Source organism: Excalfactoria chinensis, chromosome 12 (assembly GCF_039878825.1).
Source record: "Excalfactoria chinensis isolate bCotChi1 chromosome 12, bCotChi1.hap2, whole genome shotgun sequence".
Taxonomy (NCBI): Eukaryota; Metazoa; Chordata; class Aves; order Galliformes; family Phasianidae; genus Excalfactoria; species Excalfactoria chinensis.
This window is the reverse complement of record NC_092836.1, coordinates 2,984,547-3,001,282: the sequence shown is the minus strand read 5'-3', so window position 1 is coordinate 3,001,282 and position 16,736 is coordinate 2,984,547. Positions and strand designations below refer to the sequence as shown.

At 44.0% G+C, this 16,736-nt stretch overlaps 1 protein-coding gene across 6 annotated transcripts in view; it reads right to left on the bottom strand.

Moving 5' to 3' along the window:
• The window catches only part of LOC140257613 (contactin-3-like), a 92,918-nt gene extending 77,141 nt beyond the window's left edge, over positions 1-15,777 (bottom strand). For 2 of the 6 annotated variants that reach the window (XM_072347026.1, XM_072347027.1), the window contains exon 1: positions 15,577-15,777. In XM_072347026.1, the coding sequence (XP_072203127.1) occupies positions 15,577-15,695 (119 nt within the window). In that variant the 5' untranslated portion in view covers positions 15,696-15,777. Of the gene's footprint in view, positions 1-14,056; positions 14,191-14,951; positions 15,507-15,576 lie in introns of those variants that run through there. The other 4 variants (XM_072347028.1, XM_072347033.1, XM_072347030.1 and 1 more) reach the window with 4 other exon arrangements.
• Between the last annotated feature and the right edge of the window lie 959 nt (positions 15,778-16,736).

Genomic DNA, 16,736 nt, shown 5'->3' with positions numbered 1-16,736 from the left:
TGAAAGGAAAGAAAAGCTCAAAGTCATGGCTGAATGGTTATATCTGAACCCGTTTCAGTTCCTTCCTCCAGCTCCCCATTTCTTATTTGAGACCTAGGCAGCTTAATCTGCACTGATGTCTATGAAGTTTCACTTTAAAAGTTATTCAGTTTGAGACTTTCCTCTTGTATGGATCAAGTTCTTAACTATTTTTATGCACTTTTATGCGCTTTTTTTTTTTTTAAGAGAAAGTACGAGATATTGCCTGAAAATCTCAATAGTGCATTTCAGTCAAATTTCAGACTTGTGATAGAGACAGTAAACCAAAAATGAGATTCTAACAGGAAAAACACACTAAACTGTATGAACAGGTACAATGTCACCCACTGGAGAATAAGACAAAGCACTACCAGATGCTCAGTAGGTTGCTATGGCTGATTAGCTTGAAGGTGACAGTGCACTGCGTAACAGAATGAAACCATAGCACAGTTACTATTAAGATGGTAGAACATGATATTTTATTATTATTACTTTATTTAAATAGAACACTGCCCCCTCCACTCCTAGTTCTCTTTTTTTGCCCCATACACAGCACAACTCACCACCATCCTCCAGATACCCTATCACAGAAAGTACAAGGGGGGAAGGACGAAACAGTCAGCAGCGAACTGGCAGCCAGCTACCTCACTTCTGCACAGTTCAGATATCCTAACTCAGATATCCCTGTTACTTACATCCCAAGCAAAGAAACTGGTGCTGAACATAAAATCATAATTTGAAATAGAAGGCAAGAAATTAAATTTCAACTGACTGTTCTCCCATTAACACTAGGAGAAGAACTTCAGGGTCTGTCCCAAGATTAATGCACATAAATGGTAACCACATCTGGTCAATGGCCAAAAAGAGCAGTAGTAAATGCTAAACTGCAAACCATCTCTTTTGTCCTTCTCAGGTAACAAGACTTCACTTGTATGTTAAAGAGAATAAAGGGTTGACAAAAGCAGTGTGTGAATTACTTAACAAGATCTCCTTAAATACCAGCACAAGGTTAAATGTGATAAAGACCGCACTGGCTTTGCTGGGTAAGTTTGTCAGCTTAGGTTAAAAAAACACCTCCTGGAAGGAGCAGAGAGCTAAATGGAACATACAGAGATAACATTCTGTGCTGATGAACTTAGGAACACGTGATGTACTGAGAGATCAATTTCCTGACTAAGGAACCAAATTAGGAAATCTCTGGCAGACAGAGGATCTGAAAACCAAGGGAGGAGGAGAAGATGGGAGAAGGAGGTTAATTGCTTTATAAAGCATTAAGAGTTATTGGATACAAAATATCCTGGTAGGAAAACAAATCCATGGGAAGGTCAAGGAGACAGAGAGCATGGAATTTGAAAACTCCAGGTTTAATTTTTCAGCTTCAGGAGTTCTATTTCATCTCAATTATAATCTTGTTCTACAATCATCATTCATGGTTGCCCAAACAAGCTGGAAATGCAGCTACAAAATACCTATGCTCAAAACAAAACTTGATGCTTTTCTCGTTAAAATGCTTACATTTTTCCTCTGATTCTCAAACATTACTTTACCTTTTCTTCATAGAGAAGAAACATTCTTTTCCACAGCATCTAACAGTGAAATAGCAACAAGTTCCTGATGTCACAAGATGCTATTTTCTTATGGCCCTCCAAAGTTCACTTTGTGTCTTAATGTACTTGGCACTGCTCTTGCTATTAATCGTGTACTGCAGACCAAGAGAGAGTGCCTTTCCAAAATGACCTCAAACTAAATTCATAACTCTTTAAGAACTAATAAATGCACTGAACTAGAAAGCTCAGCGCTTCACCAGCAGGCAATCTTCTTTACTTCCTTTCACATGATTCACTACCACCTTTCATTTTAGGAACTGAGTGGAAATTGTTCATATATATGTGTATATATATACTCCACTATATATATAATATATATATATAAAATCCCAAATACAATAATCAATGAATAACTCATTTTTGAAACAAGTTTAGATAGTGTGTACATATATGTATATGCGTGTGTGTATTTTAACAACACTCATGCATCAGAAAAATGCCCATAGACAACAGAAATGGACAATTACACTGGAGACATGGCATACAGCTTAAAAAGTTATCCCTAATGATACACAACTTCCATCTGTGATGGAACTTGCATCACCCTGTGTCCGGAGCAAAGGCTTCTTGATAATTCTGCATAACACATCCCTACACCCCTAAGATCAAGAGGAAGCAACCCTTAGCACTTTCCAAATGTTCGGTTTTCTGTAGTCACTCTCATCAACAGGAAATACCTGATATGAAGAGCATACATGTGTACTCAACATGTATCAGGTGAGGTCTTCCCATTACTCCTAGACACAAGTTATTTTGAGTTGAATATGAATTCTGAATAGTCAGGTCCCCAGTACATGGCATGGAAGTTGCTGCAATTACTGCAAGTATTTGAGAAGCCTCTGCATCCTCCATTGCATAGGATGTGGGAGAAGACTCAAACTCAGCTTAAAGCTGACTCCCAAGAATAGATAGATCATGGCTCTGATGAGGGATTATTAAAGCAAGAACACAAGGCATAAGCTGCTCTAGGAAAAGCCTTGCGCAAGACTATTTGAAACCATGCCTTCAGTGCTCATGTTTCCAAGTCATAAGAAGCAATTTCAGTTCTTCAAAGGCTTTAGAAGCCTTTTTCTGACCAACAAGATCATTAAATTCAACCAACACAAAAGGAATAAAGGAAGTTTTCCAGGACTAGTGCTAAGGCAAGCTTTCAGGACTTTTTTCATATTCTTATATTAATTGGATCTACATACATTTAACAGCAGGGGGGGAAGAACACCCTAACAGAACTTTGGCAATCGATGGCAAAGCCTCGCTGCAATTTTGCTTCTAGAAATAACAGCTTTTAGGTAGAAGTGTCCAGAGTTCTTAAAACAGAACTGTTTGTATTTGAAAAGATTTATTTTCATGGGTGCCATTTAGTAGACCCAAATCATGTTATACGCTACTACTTCCCAAAGACAGCTATAAATTAATATGAGTGGGACATGCTCATTACTATCAGACTTAGTAGACAAGTTGTTGAATCTTCTGGAAAGGAAGAGTGAGCCAGAAGGGGATGTGGATCCTTATGAATTTAGAATTTGTATGAGATTCTAATTAGAAGTGCAGGCAGATAATTCTTGTCAGTGCTAAGCCCCAGAATGACGTACTTCCACTTTTTCTGAGAATCAGATGGAAACAGAGACTTTTCCCTCAGCTGAAGGGAACCATGAGATAAGCAGCAGCATGACACAAAATCTCCGGCCTCTGCTACTGTTCTTAGGCTTGTATAACAGAAAACAAATCAATTGTTAAATTTGTGATCTGTCCATCAATTTATAAAATAAAATAAATTAAAAAAAAAAAATAACAACAAAAACTCAAATACAATAATCAATGAATAACTCATTTTTGAAACAAGATTAGATAGAGTACACATATGATTTCTATGCTTGAGGCCTACATACAACTCTCACTATGCAGAATCGCCATGGTTGGAAAAGACCTACAGGATCATCCAGTCCAACCATCCACCCATCACCAATAGTTCTCACTAAACCACATCCCTTAACACAACATCCAGTTGTTCCTTGAACACCTCCAGCGTCTGTGACTCCACCACCTCCCTGGGCAGCCCACCCCACTGCCTGATCACTCTTTCAGAGAAGTATTATTTCCTAACATCCAGACTGAACCTCCCTCAGTGGAAGAGGTGTCAGGGAGCAGCGCTGCTCCACTACCAGACTACAGTCAGGACACTGGTGGTGAGCTAAGCAGATGGAAGGACACAGAACCCACATCTACTCTGTGCTGAAGAACCACATCCATCTCAGAATGAAAGAGAACTGGTGTAAGTTTCAGGTTAAATCTCACCTGATATGGTTAGTACCTTCCATACTGCTTTCCATCACTTTTTGCGTGTTTTACTGATGCTTTTTAAAAACCACTACTATGCCAAAGGTCAGTGAGGATTCCATTCTGTCAGGAAAACTGACAGGCATGAGCAGCTAATTATGCACATTATCCAAACCTGTGGACTTGAGATGTTCAGATGCTTGAAAAGGAGATGACTTTATGCTAAAATCGCTTCAAGGCAGGAAACGCGAGGTGGTGGAGCTTTGCTACTACCTTAAGCTGCTTAGCTTCAGATAAGGAGCTTATGCAACTTTCCCAACTCTGAAGCACATTCAGCGATACCAACACAGCTTCCAAGCTACATGTGGGACAATGCCTCCCGAGTACGGTTACTTTGCCCCACAGAAAGAAAGGAGGGAAAAAAATATCTATGCATATACCCACTTACACTTAGATCCAGTTCAGCAGGGGACATAAGTGCTGTATTTGTTCTCCTTGATGTTTCCCTCTTACCAAATTGGTATCTGCACAATAAGCTTGGTTTCTTGGACTACAAATGAGATCATTTCACGTTTTCCACACAGAGCCTAAGAAGCAACTGCTTTACAGTCAACTAGAAATGCTTGTAGAAACAACACAAGTATAAATACTCCAAGTATTTTAGGCAGAGAATGGACTTCTGATAAACTACTTGGTTTATTTTCAGACAAAAAATACTCTTGGGACAGGACAAAGTCAAAGCCAGCAGCACTGAAGAACAGATGTGCGGAAGGGCTTTCAGTGCACAAGTGCGGGTGCCTGATGAAATACACAATGTAGCATCTGAGTGCCAGCACACCAACCGCAGTTACACAGTACAGAAGGGCTTATATGAAACTAAGTGCCAAGCAAGAGCCACAACATTATTTTGTTCTCCAGAGAAGAGGAAAGGAAGCCTTGTTCATACTTGTTACTATGTAATAGCCACGAAAAAAGAGCACAGTTAAGTACTGAACCTCTTCTGTTTGCATTTTAAGCTTACCAAGGAATAAGGATTCTCAAGTAGACTAAACCATATCATTCAAAGCACTAGAAACACAGCTCATCATCAGAACTACACTGATCCATATTTTCTTTAGCAATACAACAGCAGAGATGGTCAGAGCAAGATTGAAACTCCAATAGTTACTATTCTAGTGAGAAACTGATGAACTGGAAGATCCATAAGCAGATGAACCTGAAGATGTGAAAGGAAAACTACAGCATACACGTGACTACTTCAGTAAACATACTTGATTCCACAAATCATTGGCTAATTCTTTGAAATGTGTCAACACTTCTTCCCACTAGAATTTCAATAGAACTTTATAGTATAGCAAGACATGAGACAAAGCAGTAATGAGAACACAGCAGATCTCAAAGGAGTGGGGAGAAGGGGCAAAGGAAAATAATTAGCTCTCATGTTAGCTTTTGTCTTAGAAGTGGCTAGATTAACTATTACTTAGTCAGTACTAGGAAATAAGGCTGAACAGTAAGTGTCCAAGCACGAGGCAGTGAGCATTGCAGTGAGCAGCTGCCTCCTGCTACCTTGCCAGAAGGCCACCGAGTGCATTGCCCTTAGGGCTGGGCTGGTCAACATCCAACCTGCCCCTAAAGGAAGGGTAGCCTTCATCAAGAGCTCACAAAGTCATTTGGTTACATCCGATGTGTCCACAATGACTTCTTCATTACTATTATCCTAGTATGAATAATAAAATCTTGAATGATAAAAGCAACAAAGCAAATACCTTCTCTGGTGGAAAACTCTCAGTGTACAAATAGAAGCTATTCATATACTACTAATAATGTGCACGCAAACCTAACGAGTACACAGAACACCCCTGTACAATCAATAAATCTTTATTCAGGGGAGGTGCATGTTGCTTAAAAATGTAAGCTTAAATGCCCAAGCAGATGCTATGGACTGTGCAACTGGAGACCCCACACAAAGCACCATAAGCCTTATCAACTAGAGCTCTGCTTTCCCCAGCATTCACCATTGGGAGGCTTCAGCCACACCAACACATCTCCAGCTGCAGAGCTGGCATCCCCTGTACCTGGCAGTGAACAGACACAAGGCTGACGCAGGTCAAATTCAAGGGTTAGAGAATAAGTTACTGGATCCTTTTGTCTTCCTCAGCTGTTTCCAAGCTATTATCCAAGAAAAGAAGAAAAAAAGGAAAGAAAGAAATACAAAGAAAACTGCAAAGCAATGACTGCACATAAAAGAAACTTAAAAACTTATGTTTTCTGTATTGCTTGAGAGTGTTAAAGAACTCCACCACTCAGCCTCAGCTCATGAATTCTGCAAATTTGTAGGTAAAACTCTCATTTCTGCAGTGACCTCTTCCTCATCCCCTTTTTCATATGAAAACATCATCTGCAACCACCTGACCTCAGCAGCTTGCTTCAGAATTAACAGAAGAGAGGTAAAGAAAACAACAAAAATCCTAAAGATAAGATGCGAGAGCTAGAGACTGATGCATAAAAAGTATAGCATATGGCTGATAAACATAAAAGCCCTCTCTGTTAAAGTTGGTTTAGTTTGTCTGTTCCAAATCAGGTTACAGAACAGATTAAAAACAACAACAACAAAAAACACAACGAATCAATTCTCTTTCCTCAAGCACAGAATCAAAGAAGCACTTCTCCATTTTAAGGCTTTCAGGTTTTAACTCAAAAGGAAAAGAAAACAAAAAACCCCAGAGGACATTCAGCAGGGAGCCCCACCATCTCCGCAGCACTGCCCCTCCATGGCAGGGAAGCCTGGTAATGGGATGTGTTTCAAATAGTCTGTCGGAAGTGCTGTTCTACAGACCAAATGGTGAACACTTATCCAACCTGCCAACCTGCACATTTCCAGTACTTTTGCATGTTTCAGTACTCAACGTTTAAAGGGATTCTGAAGTATTTAGTTATTCTTTTCAGCATTGCATTTGTTCATCAGGTGACACAGGTTTCTCCCTGTTTTCATATTCTGGTTCTCAGTCCCACTCAAGAGTAACACCCAAGTTAATACACAGAATCTCATTTTTAAGTAGCAAATACTATCCCGGTCATGCCCCAAACTTAAAGCAGCTGGAAGTTATCCATTCCATTCCACACCCAGCCCATCCAACAAGCACATCTACTTGAAGAGAGAGGCTGGAGCAATTTGCAAATCATCTCCCTGAAGATCCCACATTATTTGACCCATTTAGAGGTTTTCAGTGATGCAAACTAGAAAGACACTGGCAACAGAAGGAAAAGGAAGGAATGGCATTATTAAGCACAGATGGTACTGTGAATAGCTTTTAAAACAACTTCCATACAATTTGACCTTTTATCTAACAGTTAATCTACCCATTAACTACCAAAGCAAGTATTTCTGGTCATAAGTGGGGAACAGCCACACGGGAGATCAAGGTAGAAATCCACCTTCTGGCTCGGCTGCTGATTCCCTTTCCACTGCTCTCATCTGACCAACTTATTCCTAGCAGCCTTTAATGGAAAAGCACCAGCTTTCCACTACATCTCAAAAGGACTGACTTTATACCTCTGCTAATCTGACTTACAGAACAGCTAAACAGCTTTTGCTTCCATTAAAGTTTGCAGTAGTATTGCTCAGCAGTACTTGCCATTGATTTGGGCCATTAAATCAGTAGTCCAGTTCTTAAGACCCAGAGGTTGGAAAAGACACTTGGAAGAAAAAACCCAATATTTATATTCTCCTACCAGTCTGACCAGCATTCCCGGGGAAAGCTTCAATTCCCCACATCCTGCAGCTTCTGCTTCATTGGAAAGGCAGCTACATGAGAACACTTGGAAACCCCAAATAAATTACACCCATCACTCTGTAGGAGTTCTTATGCTAATCAATCTGCATATTCTCATGTAATCTCATAATAAAGAAGAGAGAAAAATTACAGAGTCTATCCTTTCAATGTGGACTATCCAAAGCAGATATTCATTTTCATACATTCATCTTCAGTCAAAAAACACACACTCAATGTATTTAGTCAACACGAGCAAAAATTAGGACAGATGGAAAGGAAAGGGTTGGAGCCAGCACTAATATATAACGAATGCCAGCTCATGTACAAAAACATTAGGAGTTTTCCTAAAAAGCCAGATGCAGACCTGAATGGTCCAGAAGCCAGCAGCACTGCTCAAACCCAGCACTTAACAGGCATCTCTCAAAGGCAGCAAGGCTGCTCGCTTGTTTTAACTCCAATCAATCAATGTTGAAATAAATTCCCCTATGATGCAGTACAAATTTTCAATGCAATGCTTGCCTTTTAATAACTGTGAGGCACTCTATTCTCAAATCCCAAGGTTAAGGAGAACTCAACTGATACCATTAACAATTGCACTGTACGGACCAGTGAAATGAACAAAGCCCAGATTCATGTGACAGAGACACTGTTAGAGTTTAACAGTTTCACACGCATTTCAAGGACAGGTATTCACAATTCAAAATGGGAGCAGTGGTCTACCAACTATTCAGGTACATACCCCACTGTAGAAGAAAAACAAAACCAAAAACAACAGTGAACCACAACAGTGAGAAGACCAATGCCAGAAAAATCTCAGCTCTTCTCTTTACCTACAGCCTCAGTTCCACACAAGCAAATAGGTCTTGAGATGGGCACATGGCTCCCAAGCTATGGGCCAGGGGCTCCTCCTGTTCTGATGCTGAGGGAGGAAGCCTGAAGGTTGTGACAAAGCACAACACTCACAGCAGTCCTTGTGCCCTTCGCCTGTCCTTCTCATGAGCACGGTTGGCAGCACCAGAAGAAATGAAGAGCACCAGCTGTTCCTCCAACATACTTCTGGTTTCTCTGCAACTACCCTTTCCTGCAGCATTCCAAAGGGCTACGTTTTAGAGGAGAAGGGATGGAAAAGAGAGGATGGAGAGACTTAACAGCCACTGCATTACTGGAACAAAGACCTCAACACCATCATCTGGATGAATGGAAATAAACAATATCACAATGAACTTTCTAATGAAGCTGTTCTAAGAAAGCCCAGTGTCCTGCTAGGTAGGAAATAACAGAAAATGGTGTAATATGATTGAACTGCTTTACAGCAAGAGGAAATACCCTCACTGCAGCCCTGAGAACCCATCTGCCTGCAGCAGGGCTGCCATGTGGGGCTGTGTCAAGGGGCTCCTGGATGGCCAGCATGGCTGGGAAGAAACATACAGTCAGAACAGCTACCAGCAGGAGCTGTGGGGGAGACTTAACATAGATCTTTGCAGTAACTGTGGAAACACTTGGGGAAAAAAATCCCACTTTCAAACCCTCAGTGCTTTGATAACATGCAATAATTATCTGTATAATCATCATCCCACACGACTCATACCACTACATTTATAAATCACGCTGTTTTAAAATAGAGTATCAATTGCAGCAATTATTTGAAACTATTTAAATATACCCTCTGGTCATAATGTAAGAAACGTTGAGAGTTTCCTGCAACAAAAAGTTGACTATAGACAGAAAAGTCAGTGGAATAACCTTGAGGGTTATATATATACATATATTAACACATTTAAAAAATGCTAATATTCACAATTTTTTGCACAGTGTAACTACAAACAGCCAGCAAAGTCCAGATTTGAAATTCTGATTTTAAAAAGATCTTTTGCTAATCTTAATAACAGAAGGGAAAGACTCCAAGTGTGTACACACAGATGAGAGAACACGCTGATAGCTCTCTATCACTTCCAACCTGCTTGCTAAGCTTCTATACACCTTTGTTTATACAGTTTTCAGAGCAGATTTCGGAGCTCTCGCTATCTAGAAGCTCCTTCCAGGAGCTCAGCACACTCCCATGGAGGAGCTGCTGGTGGTCAGGCACTGACCTAGCAGAATCCCATGCTTTACAAATGACCCTAGTAAAAGATACATGCATGCACAGCCTTTTCTTTTTATTATCATTTACAATCTACATCAACACGTTTGGCTGACACGTTAAATAACTGAGGATGCAGCAGAGAACTCTCCTAACAGTCATTTGCACATATGCTGACCTGCACTGTACTCTTAGAAGTGACAAAAAAGTTACTATTTAATGAACAAAGTGGCTATTGTAGTAAATATTGGCGGTTTTTGAATCACAAACATTGGACATATGCACTTTGGGCACATTTTTCTGCAGATGCAGGTTACACCATGGCACAGCCCCATTGCCCAGGAAGCACTGCTGCCCTGCACCCACACACAGCCCAAGCCCACTAGGGCTCACTCCGTGGCCAACAGCTCTCTTCCATCATTATATTAATTGTTATTTCCTTAATGCCCTTCTAGGGTAAAAGGTAGCAAAGACCAGACTGTGTTCCCACAGATACACACACAGCCCGTTTGACCAATCTAACTGAAAGGATCAGTGCGGAAAAAGGCACATTTAGATATTTGCATAAACCTTACTTAAGCCAGGATGAAATTAAAATACTTGGTAAGATTCAGTAATTACAGCTTCTGCGTGAATCACAGCAGTCTGATATACCAGTTTTTACATGTAAAATATCTCCACAATAACACGCCATTAAAGCAGTTTCTTTCATCTCACGTTGTACTGTGAATTCCAAGAGAAGCTGATTTTAACAAATGGAGAGTCTTCAGAAACAGAGATGCATGATTTTTCTGTAAATGAACTGTGAACATCAGTATGCTTGTAAGCTAAACTACATTTATCATTCACTGACCTGCTCTGGATTGGATTAGACTGGATTGCTCCTTATGTAGTCAAGCAGTGCAAAAGGCTGAAAATGATTGTTCTGACCTCAGCATGAGCAGGAGGGACACTGGCCATGCCTTACATTAAGTCAGGCTGTGGAAAAATAGTTGATATTCCCCACCAATTTACTCCAAATACAGGTCTACAGCTACAAATAGCCGTAATTTATTATATTTTAAATTTCATAAAAGACCTAAGTACATTGAGTGACAGCACTGCTTGGAACTGCAGGGGCCTGCTGAACTGAAACACACTCCCCTAACAGCAAACATGGCACTGACATTTCAGCAGAGCAAGAGGAAAAAAGCCCATTATATGTACATACAAGTTAGTACACCAAAGACAGGAATAGCTGTTTTTTAAACAAAACACTATGCTTTTCCCCTCATTAGATCCTCACGCCTGCACCCAGCCCATCACAACCACTCACTCATGGTGGAAGCCTGCAGTACAACCACCTCATGGAGGAGCCCTCCATTTCGTTCTTATCCAGCACCCTACAAACGGCCAAGCAAGGAGCACCTCCTAGCCAGCCCTGCTCCTTGTCTTTCCCTTCTCTGAAGCTCAGAACTCCATTCAGACTTATTTTGTGGGGGGCTCACCATGTGGGTGGTTCCACAACTCATCTTTTAAACGTTTTGTGCTTCACACGAGGGCAAACGCTGCAAACAGTGTTTCCTACATGCAGGATTTTTGAAATATTAAAATAAACACAGGCTGTTTTCAAAGACCATCCATTCTCGCCAGATAAGTTTCTCCAGAGAGCACAAACAGGTTTCAGATGGGACGTGGGTCAGCACTGAGCACTTCAGCAGCAACAACTGCTGCGTCACTCAGCTGGAAACACAGCAGCCCTGCCAGCTAATTATTCCTTACATTGATCCATTTATTTATTCTTCAAGAGACCATTACTTAAAAGTGATAGCTAGGAAAAAAACAACAACACATCAGCTATGCAAGATGAAAGCTCTCACTGATTTTGAAGAATAACATCTTACTTTAATACATTAAAAAGTGCTTCTTCGAGAGTGTAAAATCAACAGCTATTCCAAATGAAACCACCGTTACATACATTATGAGCTCAATTTTAATCAACCTTTTCTCAGACTAAATTTCAACTTGTACGTTTTGGTTTGACACTAAAGGACCAACCATCCTCATTACTCCAAACCAACACTTCTCTTTCTTCATTCAACCAAGAACAAGACTAAGAATCTGGAGGAATTACTCAACTTCTGCCCTTTCCCTTCAGCCTGTATCAGGACCTCTTCCTATCATGCAACACACTGAAAAGTCCACAGATAGCAGATTTTAATTGACTTGGGGATGGGCTGGCAGTTGGACAAGATGATCCCGATGGTCTTTCTGACTGTTAATGACTGTATGACTGCAGTCAAATATTTGTTACCCAAACCCTCCTAGAACACCTGCTGCAAAGGCCATCTAACACCACCACCAGCTTGAGGCTGATTTTCATCTGTGTCAATGGACACATGAGAGATGTGGCTGCCTGAGCACCACATCAAGATCTTTAAACAGGAATGTATCTCACTCCATGCAGTCCTGCAGCCTCTCTCTAATCCTTTCCTGAGTTAAGGCGCATGACAAAGCATCACCAATGATTCATTAAATTCCTCCTCCAATGCATTCTCCTACACCACATGCTATAAAATCTGGATACTCAATTCTGCATCAAGAAGTGGCTGTGACTCTGAACAGCTTCACTAAATCAAAAGTGAAGACGTTAGCATTAGACAAGACTGCAGCTCTATCAAGTTCATGCTTCTGCATTTTAATTGTTTTTAATTGGCAAAATCAGTGACTGATCTGTCCCTGTTTTGGCTACAAGAGGCTGCCTCTGACAGAAATTTAAGCTGTAGATCTGCAAACAAGAGCTGAGAAAAGACTTCCTGCCACTGCAGGTGCTTCATTAAAGACAGCAGCAACAGCACAACCATTCACAGCATGAGCACCAAAGTGAGTCTTCTGCCCCTTTATTTCCAGGGGTTGAGCATGCCGTGGAAACCACCCTGAAAGAACAAGTTTCTAAACTTCTTTAAGCAAAACTTGCTTTCGGAGTACCTTGACATTTAATCCATCTTGGCATCATCCATGTACAACACGACTTCAAGTAACACATTCATTTACAAGAGGCTCTTGAAGAAGCCATCCTGTACAGACACTTGTACTTTTACTAGTGCTCAGTTTGAACACATTCAAGTTTGCATCTTACACGACTGTAGCATCACGTTAATTTCTAAAATCAAACCATTAGACAACATATTTGTTATCAGAACGTGACAGTCCCAGACACCAAAGTCAGCACCAAGAAGGTTAAAAATTAAAACAGACAAAAAGAAACTCAGCAGATGAACAGACAACCCATTTTTTCCCCAATTTCCAGTAAATCCTATAAATAATTCATCCAAAGTCTTTCCCATACTCAAGAAGCAAACCCAGTGCAGTCATTCCCCAGGACTGATGATTGCTCCCCTCTCTCAGTAGGCTTTCTGGCTCCTCACCGATAACAGCAACACACCACATTTCTCATTGGTTCAGAGCAGTGGAAAACCACGTTTGTGGGTAGCACATAATACATAATAACCAGCTACACACTGATACAAAACTACGGGCTTATGGCACTTGTAGAATCAGTTTCTACCACAAGGGAAAAAACAAACAAACAAAAAAACTAAAATTCAAACCAAAGTGCAGGAGCTCCCCATGACAGCACTGCCTCCAGAACGTATGAAACACAGCAAGTTCTGCTCCAAGAAACCAAACGTTCCACTTGCACAAACGCTCCCCAGTGTGTGTTTGGGGTACAAGCCCTTGCAGAAGCGTTACAGGAGGTAGCTACAACGTATGTAGATGCTGCTTGTGCCTACGCGAATTTGCTTTCCACCAGCACCGACAACGAGGTGCTCTGCGGGCCCACAGACCCCAGGTGCGGGTGTGCAGCCCCGGGACCGCATGGCCACGAGCTGTAGGTACAGATCCAGAGACACAGCGCTCGTCCCACCTCAGTGCCCCAACAGCACGCAGCTGCACTGAGCAGCTCCGCCCCAACACTCAGCTCAGGGACCGATCGTCCCCAGGCACAGGCGGCGGTGCCGTCCTGCAGCCCTCAGCACCCACAGCAGCGCTACACCGCTGCGTGCTGCAACGCCCTCGGCTCAGCACAGCTTACTCCCATCATAAGGCAGCGCTAGGATCGAGAACGCAGAGAAGCAGAAACCCTACGGAGCCCGCAGGTGACCGATGAGCAGTGGAGTCGTACGGGGCTCGCGGAGCTTTACAGCACAACGCACCTTCTAACCGCAGTCCTGACATCAGATCAGCAGCGATCCGCTAAGAGCCACACGCGTTTACTGCACCATTTTCCCTTAAACCCTCTCCCAAACGCCATGGCTTACTGTGGAAAGTCTCTTGCCAACTTGTCAGGAATAACCCCACAGAGGGCTGAGACATTTACAGCCAGCCCAGCGTTTCCACTCCTCGTTTCAATATCTTGTTCACAACTTCCCACAGATAACGTTTAAAGCAGCAACGAGTGCATCTCTGGGCAAACCCAGCACGCAGCTCCAGCGAGTTCAAGTTCCTCGTGCAAAATGCATCAGTCAATAGTTTAAAAGAGTTTGCTGCTCCCGGACCCGTGGTATTTCCTCTCGTGCCAAACAAGCACTCTAAAATGCGTATGACATGCACACATCAGCAGCAATGCCATTAGCACAGCAATCTTGATCAAGCAGCCCGCACCCGAAGCTGGGGCTGCCTCATTTCCCACCCGAAACGGGCTGTCGGCTCTCGGATTTGGGTTAATCAGAGCCAGGCACCTCGCTGAGCAGCAACAAGGTCACCTCGCGCTGCTCAGCACCCCGAACGCTACAAAGCACGCGGAGCGCTCCCGGGGAGCAGCGGGAGGCGGCGGGGCGGCACGGCGGGAGTCGCACGGGGCGGCAGCGCGGAGCCGCGTGCTGCTGCTGCAGGGACGGGAACGGAGCAGCCCCTCCTGCACCCGCTGCAAAAGTTCTGGACGGAATTCAGCGGGTACGGAGCGGCCCTCCGCGATGCAAAAGCAGAGCGGGGCTACCAGCTTGCACACCGACGCCAGACAGGAGGAGAAGCAGCGCGCGCTCTCGCTTGATTTCAGACAGTTACCTGCAAAAGCAAAGCCGGAGAGCACAGCCCTAAGGCAGAACCGCTCCGAACTTCGGGCGGAGCTCGGGAAAAGCCGCACGCAGCGCCCCGGGGGCATCTCCGAAATGAAACGCGCTAGAACGCAGCGAGCCGCGCGGGAGGGGAACGTACCGTGCTGGGAAGGGCGACCGCAGCCGGCGGGCAGCGAGAGATCCCGGGCACGCACCGAGCGCACGCACCGCCGCTTCTCCTTTCCTCGTCCGTAAACGCAGCGAATAACCCCGGAGCCGAGAGCGGAGCCGCCGACAGCCGCACAACCGCGTCCGGGTCTCCCGGACCGAGCCGCCCACCCGCTCTGCCCGCAGCCCGAACGCGAAGCCACGCACCCGCCGAGCGGCCCCGCCGTAATCCTGCGGCTCCCGCAGCGCCCGACGCTTCTTCTGGAGCGGGGAGCGCCGAGCTCCAGGCGCGGGGCGGGATCGGCACGAGCTGCCCGCCCACACGCGCTGCCGCCGCCGTGCCCGGGGCCGCCAGGCGGGCAGAGCCCGGGGGAGCTGCGGGGGGGGCAGCGCGAGGCCGGCGCGTGTTGAGCTTGTATTAAAACTTGGTCCGATCTCCGGCTGGCAGCACAGACACGACGCTGCACGTCGGTCTCCGCGCACGAGCCGGGTGGGCGTTTTCTTGAGCCTGGCTCCAGGTGATCGCGCTGTTACAGCTGCGCAGCTGTAATGAGGCTAAGCAGAACTCCTGTAAGCCCTTTACAGCAGCCAGCAGTGCGTTTCTCAAACCCCGTTACCTTCCAGGATCCCCGCGCAGGGCGATGCACGGCGCAGCGAAGCACACGCTGCCCCCTCTTCCCCTTAAGTCTGTTCTGTGGAAGGTGCTAACTGCTGGCCATGGCTTCTGGGATCGCATGCATTGTAAGGACCCGAAGAGACCATCGTTACCTTTCTGTGAACGTCTACATCTGTAATTAAGGGCTGTCCGACACTGAAATGCAATTGCTTCAGTAATGAAACGTGGCACCGCTCTGAGAAAGGGACGTCGAAAAAATAAATTATCTCTGAAAAACTATCAGACGTTTCTAATGGGCAGAGCGCAGTCACGTAGGGCTCATAGAGGTGATGGAATAACTGTGATATAACGAGCTCCCCACTCATGAGCTGAGCACTGAGATACAGACTAATACAGCTCAGCACAGCTTTGGCACCGAGCAGGAGCTCAGCCTGTTACTACCTGTCAGCTGAGAGCCTAAAGCATGGAAACTCCATCCTATGTCTTAAAATCCACCTTGGGCTTTTGCCTAGATTTGCCTTTTTTAAGCTCAGGACAGGACAAGGGCCAAGCTCTAGCTTTACAGCAGACCCCAGCATAGGTGGCACAATGGCAGCTGTGAACACTTCTGCAGTGCGTGGGTCCACCAGGAGCAAAGCTCAGAATGCTGTGGGCAGCTCTCTGCACACCTGGCGTGCTCACATTCATTACACCTGGCTCTTCTGGGCATGTGAGAGCTGGCAAGGTCACAGACCTATGGCGTGGCTTTCAACATGGAAATATTAACATCAGCTGTGCCAGGTCAGCACAGGAGTTTTATGCCACTATTTTTTATGCTTGACCAAACATAGTGTGAAAATGTTGAGAATGCATTTTGCAGTTGGCCTTCCCCAGTGCCCTTGTCTGCCTCCCACCCAACCCCACCTTTTGGCTGCCTCTGCCAACTAATACATTTTTCAGTTTCAGTAATTATTTAAATGAAGGACTTCGAATCCCTATCACAAGTAGCAAGTTGCTCCATATAAAAGATGCTGGTTTTCTGAAGTTTGCCAGACAAGCACTTTATGAGATTGTGAGGTCAAAGAACTGACCAACCTTTGGGAAGAGAAGAAAATAGAGCAGTCTTCCCCTCACTTATTTTGTAATAGTCAGAAATAGTCACTTGATGGGTATTTTTTTGCT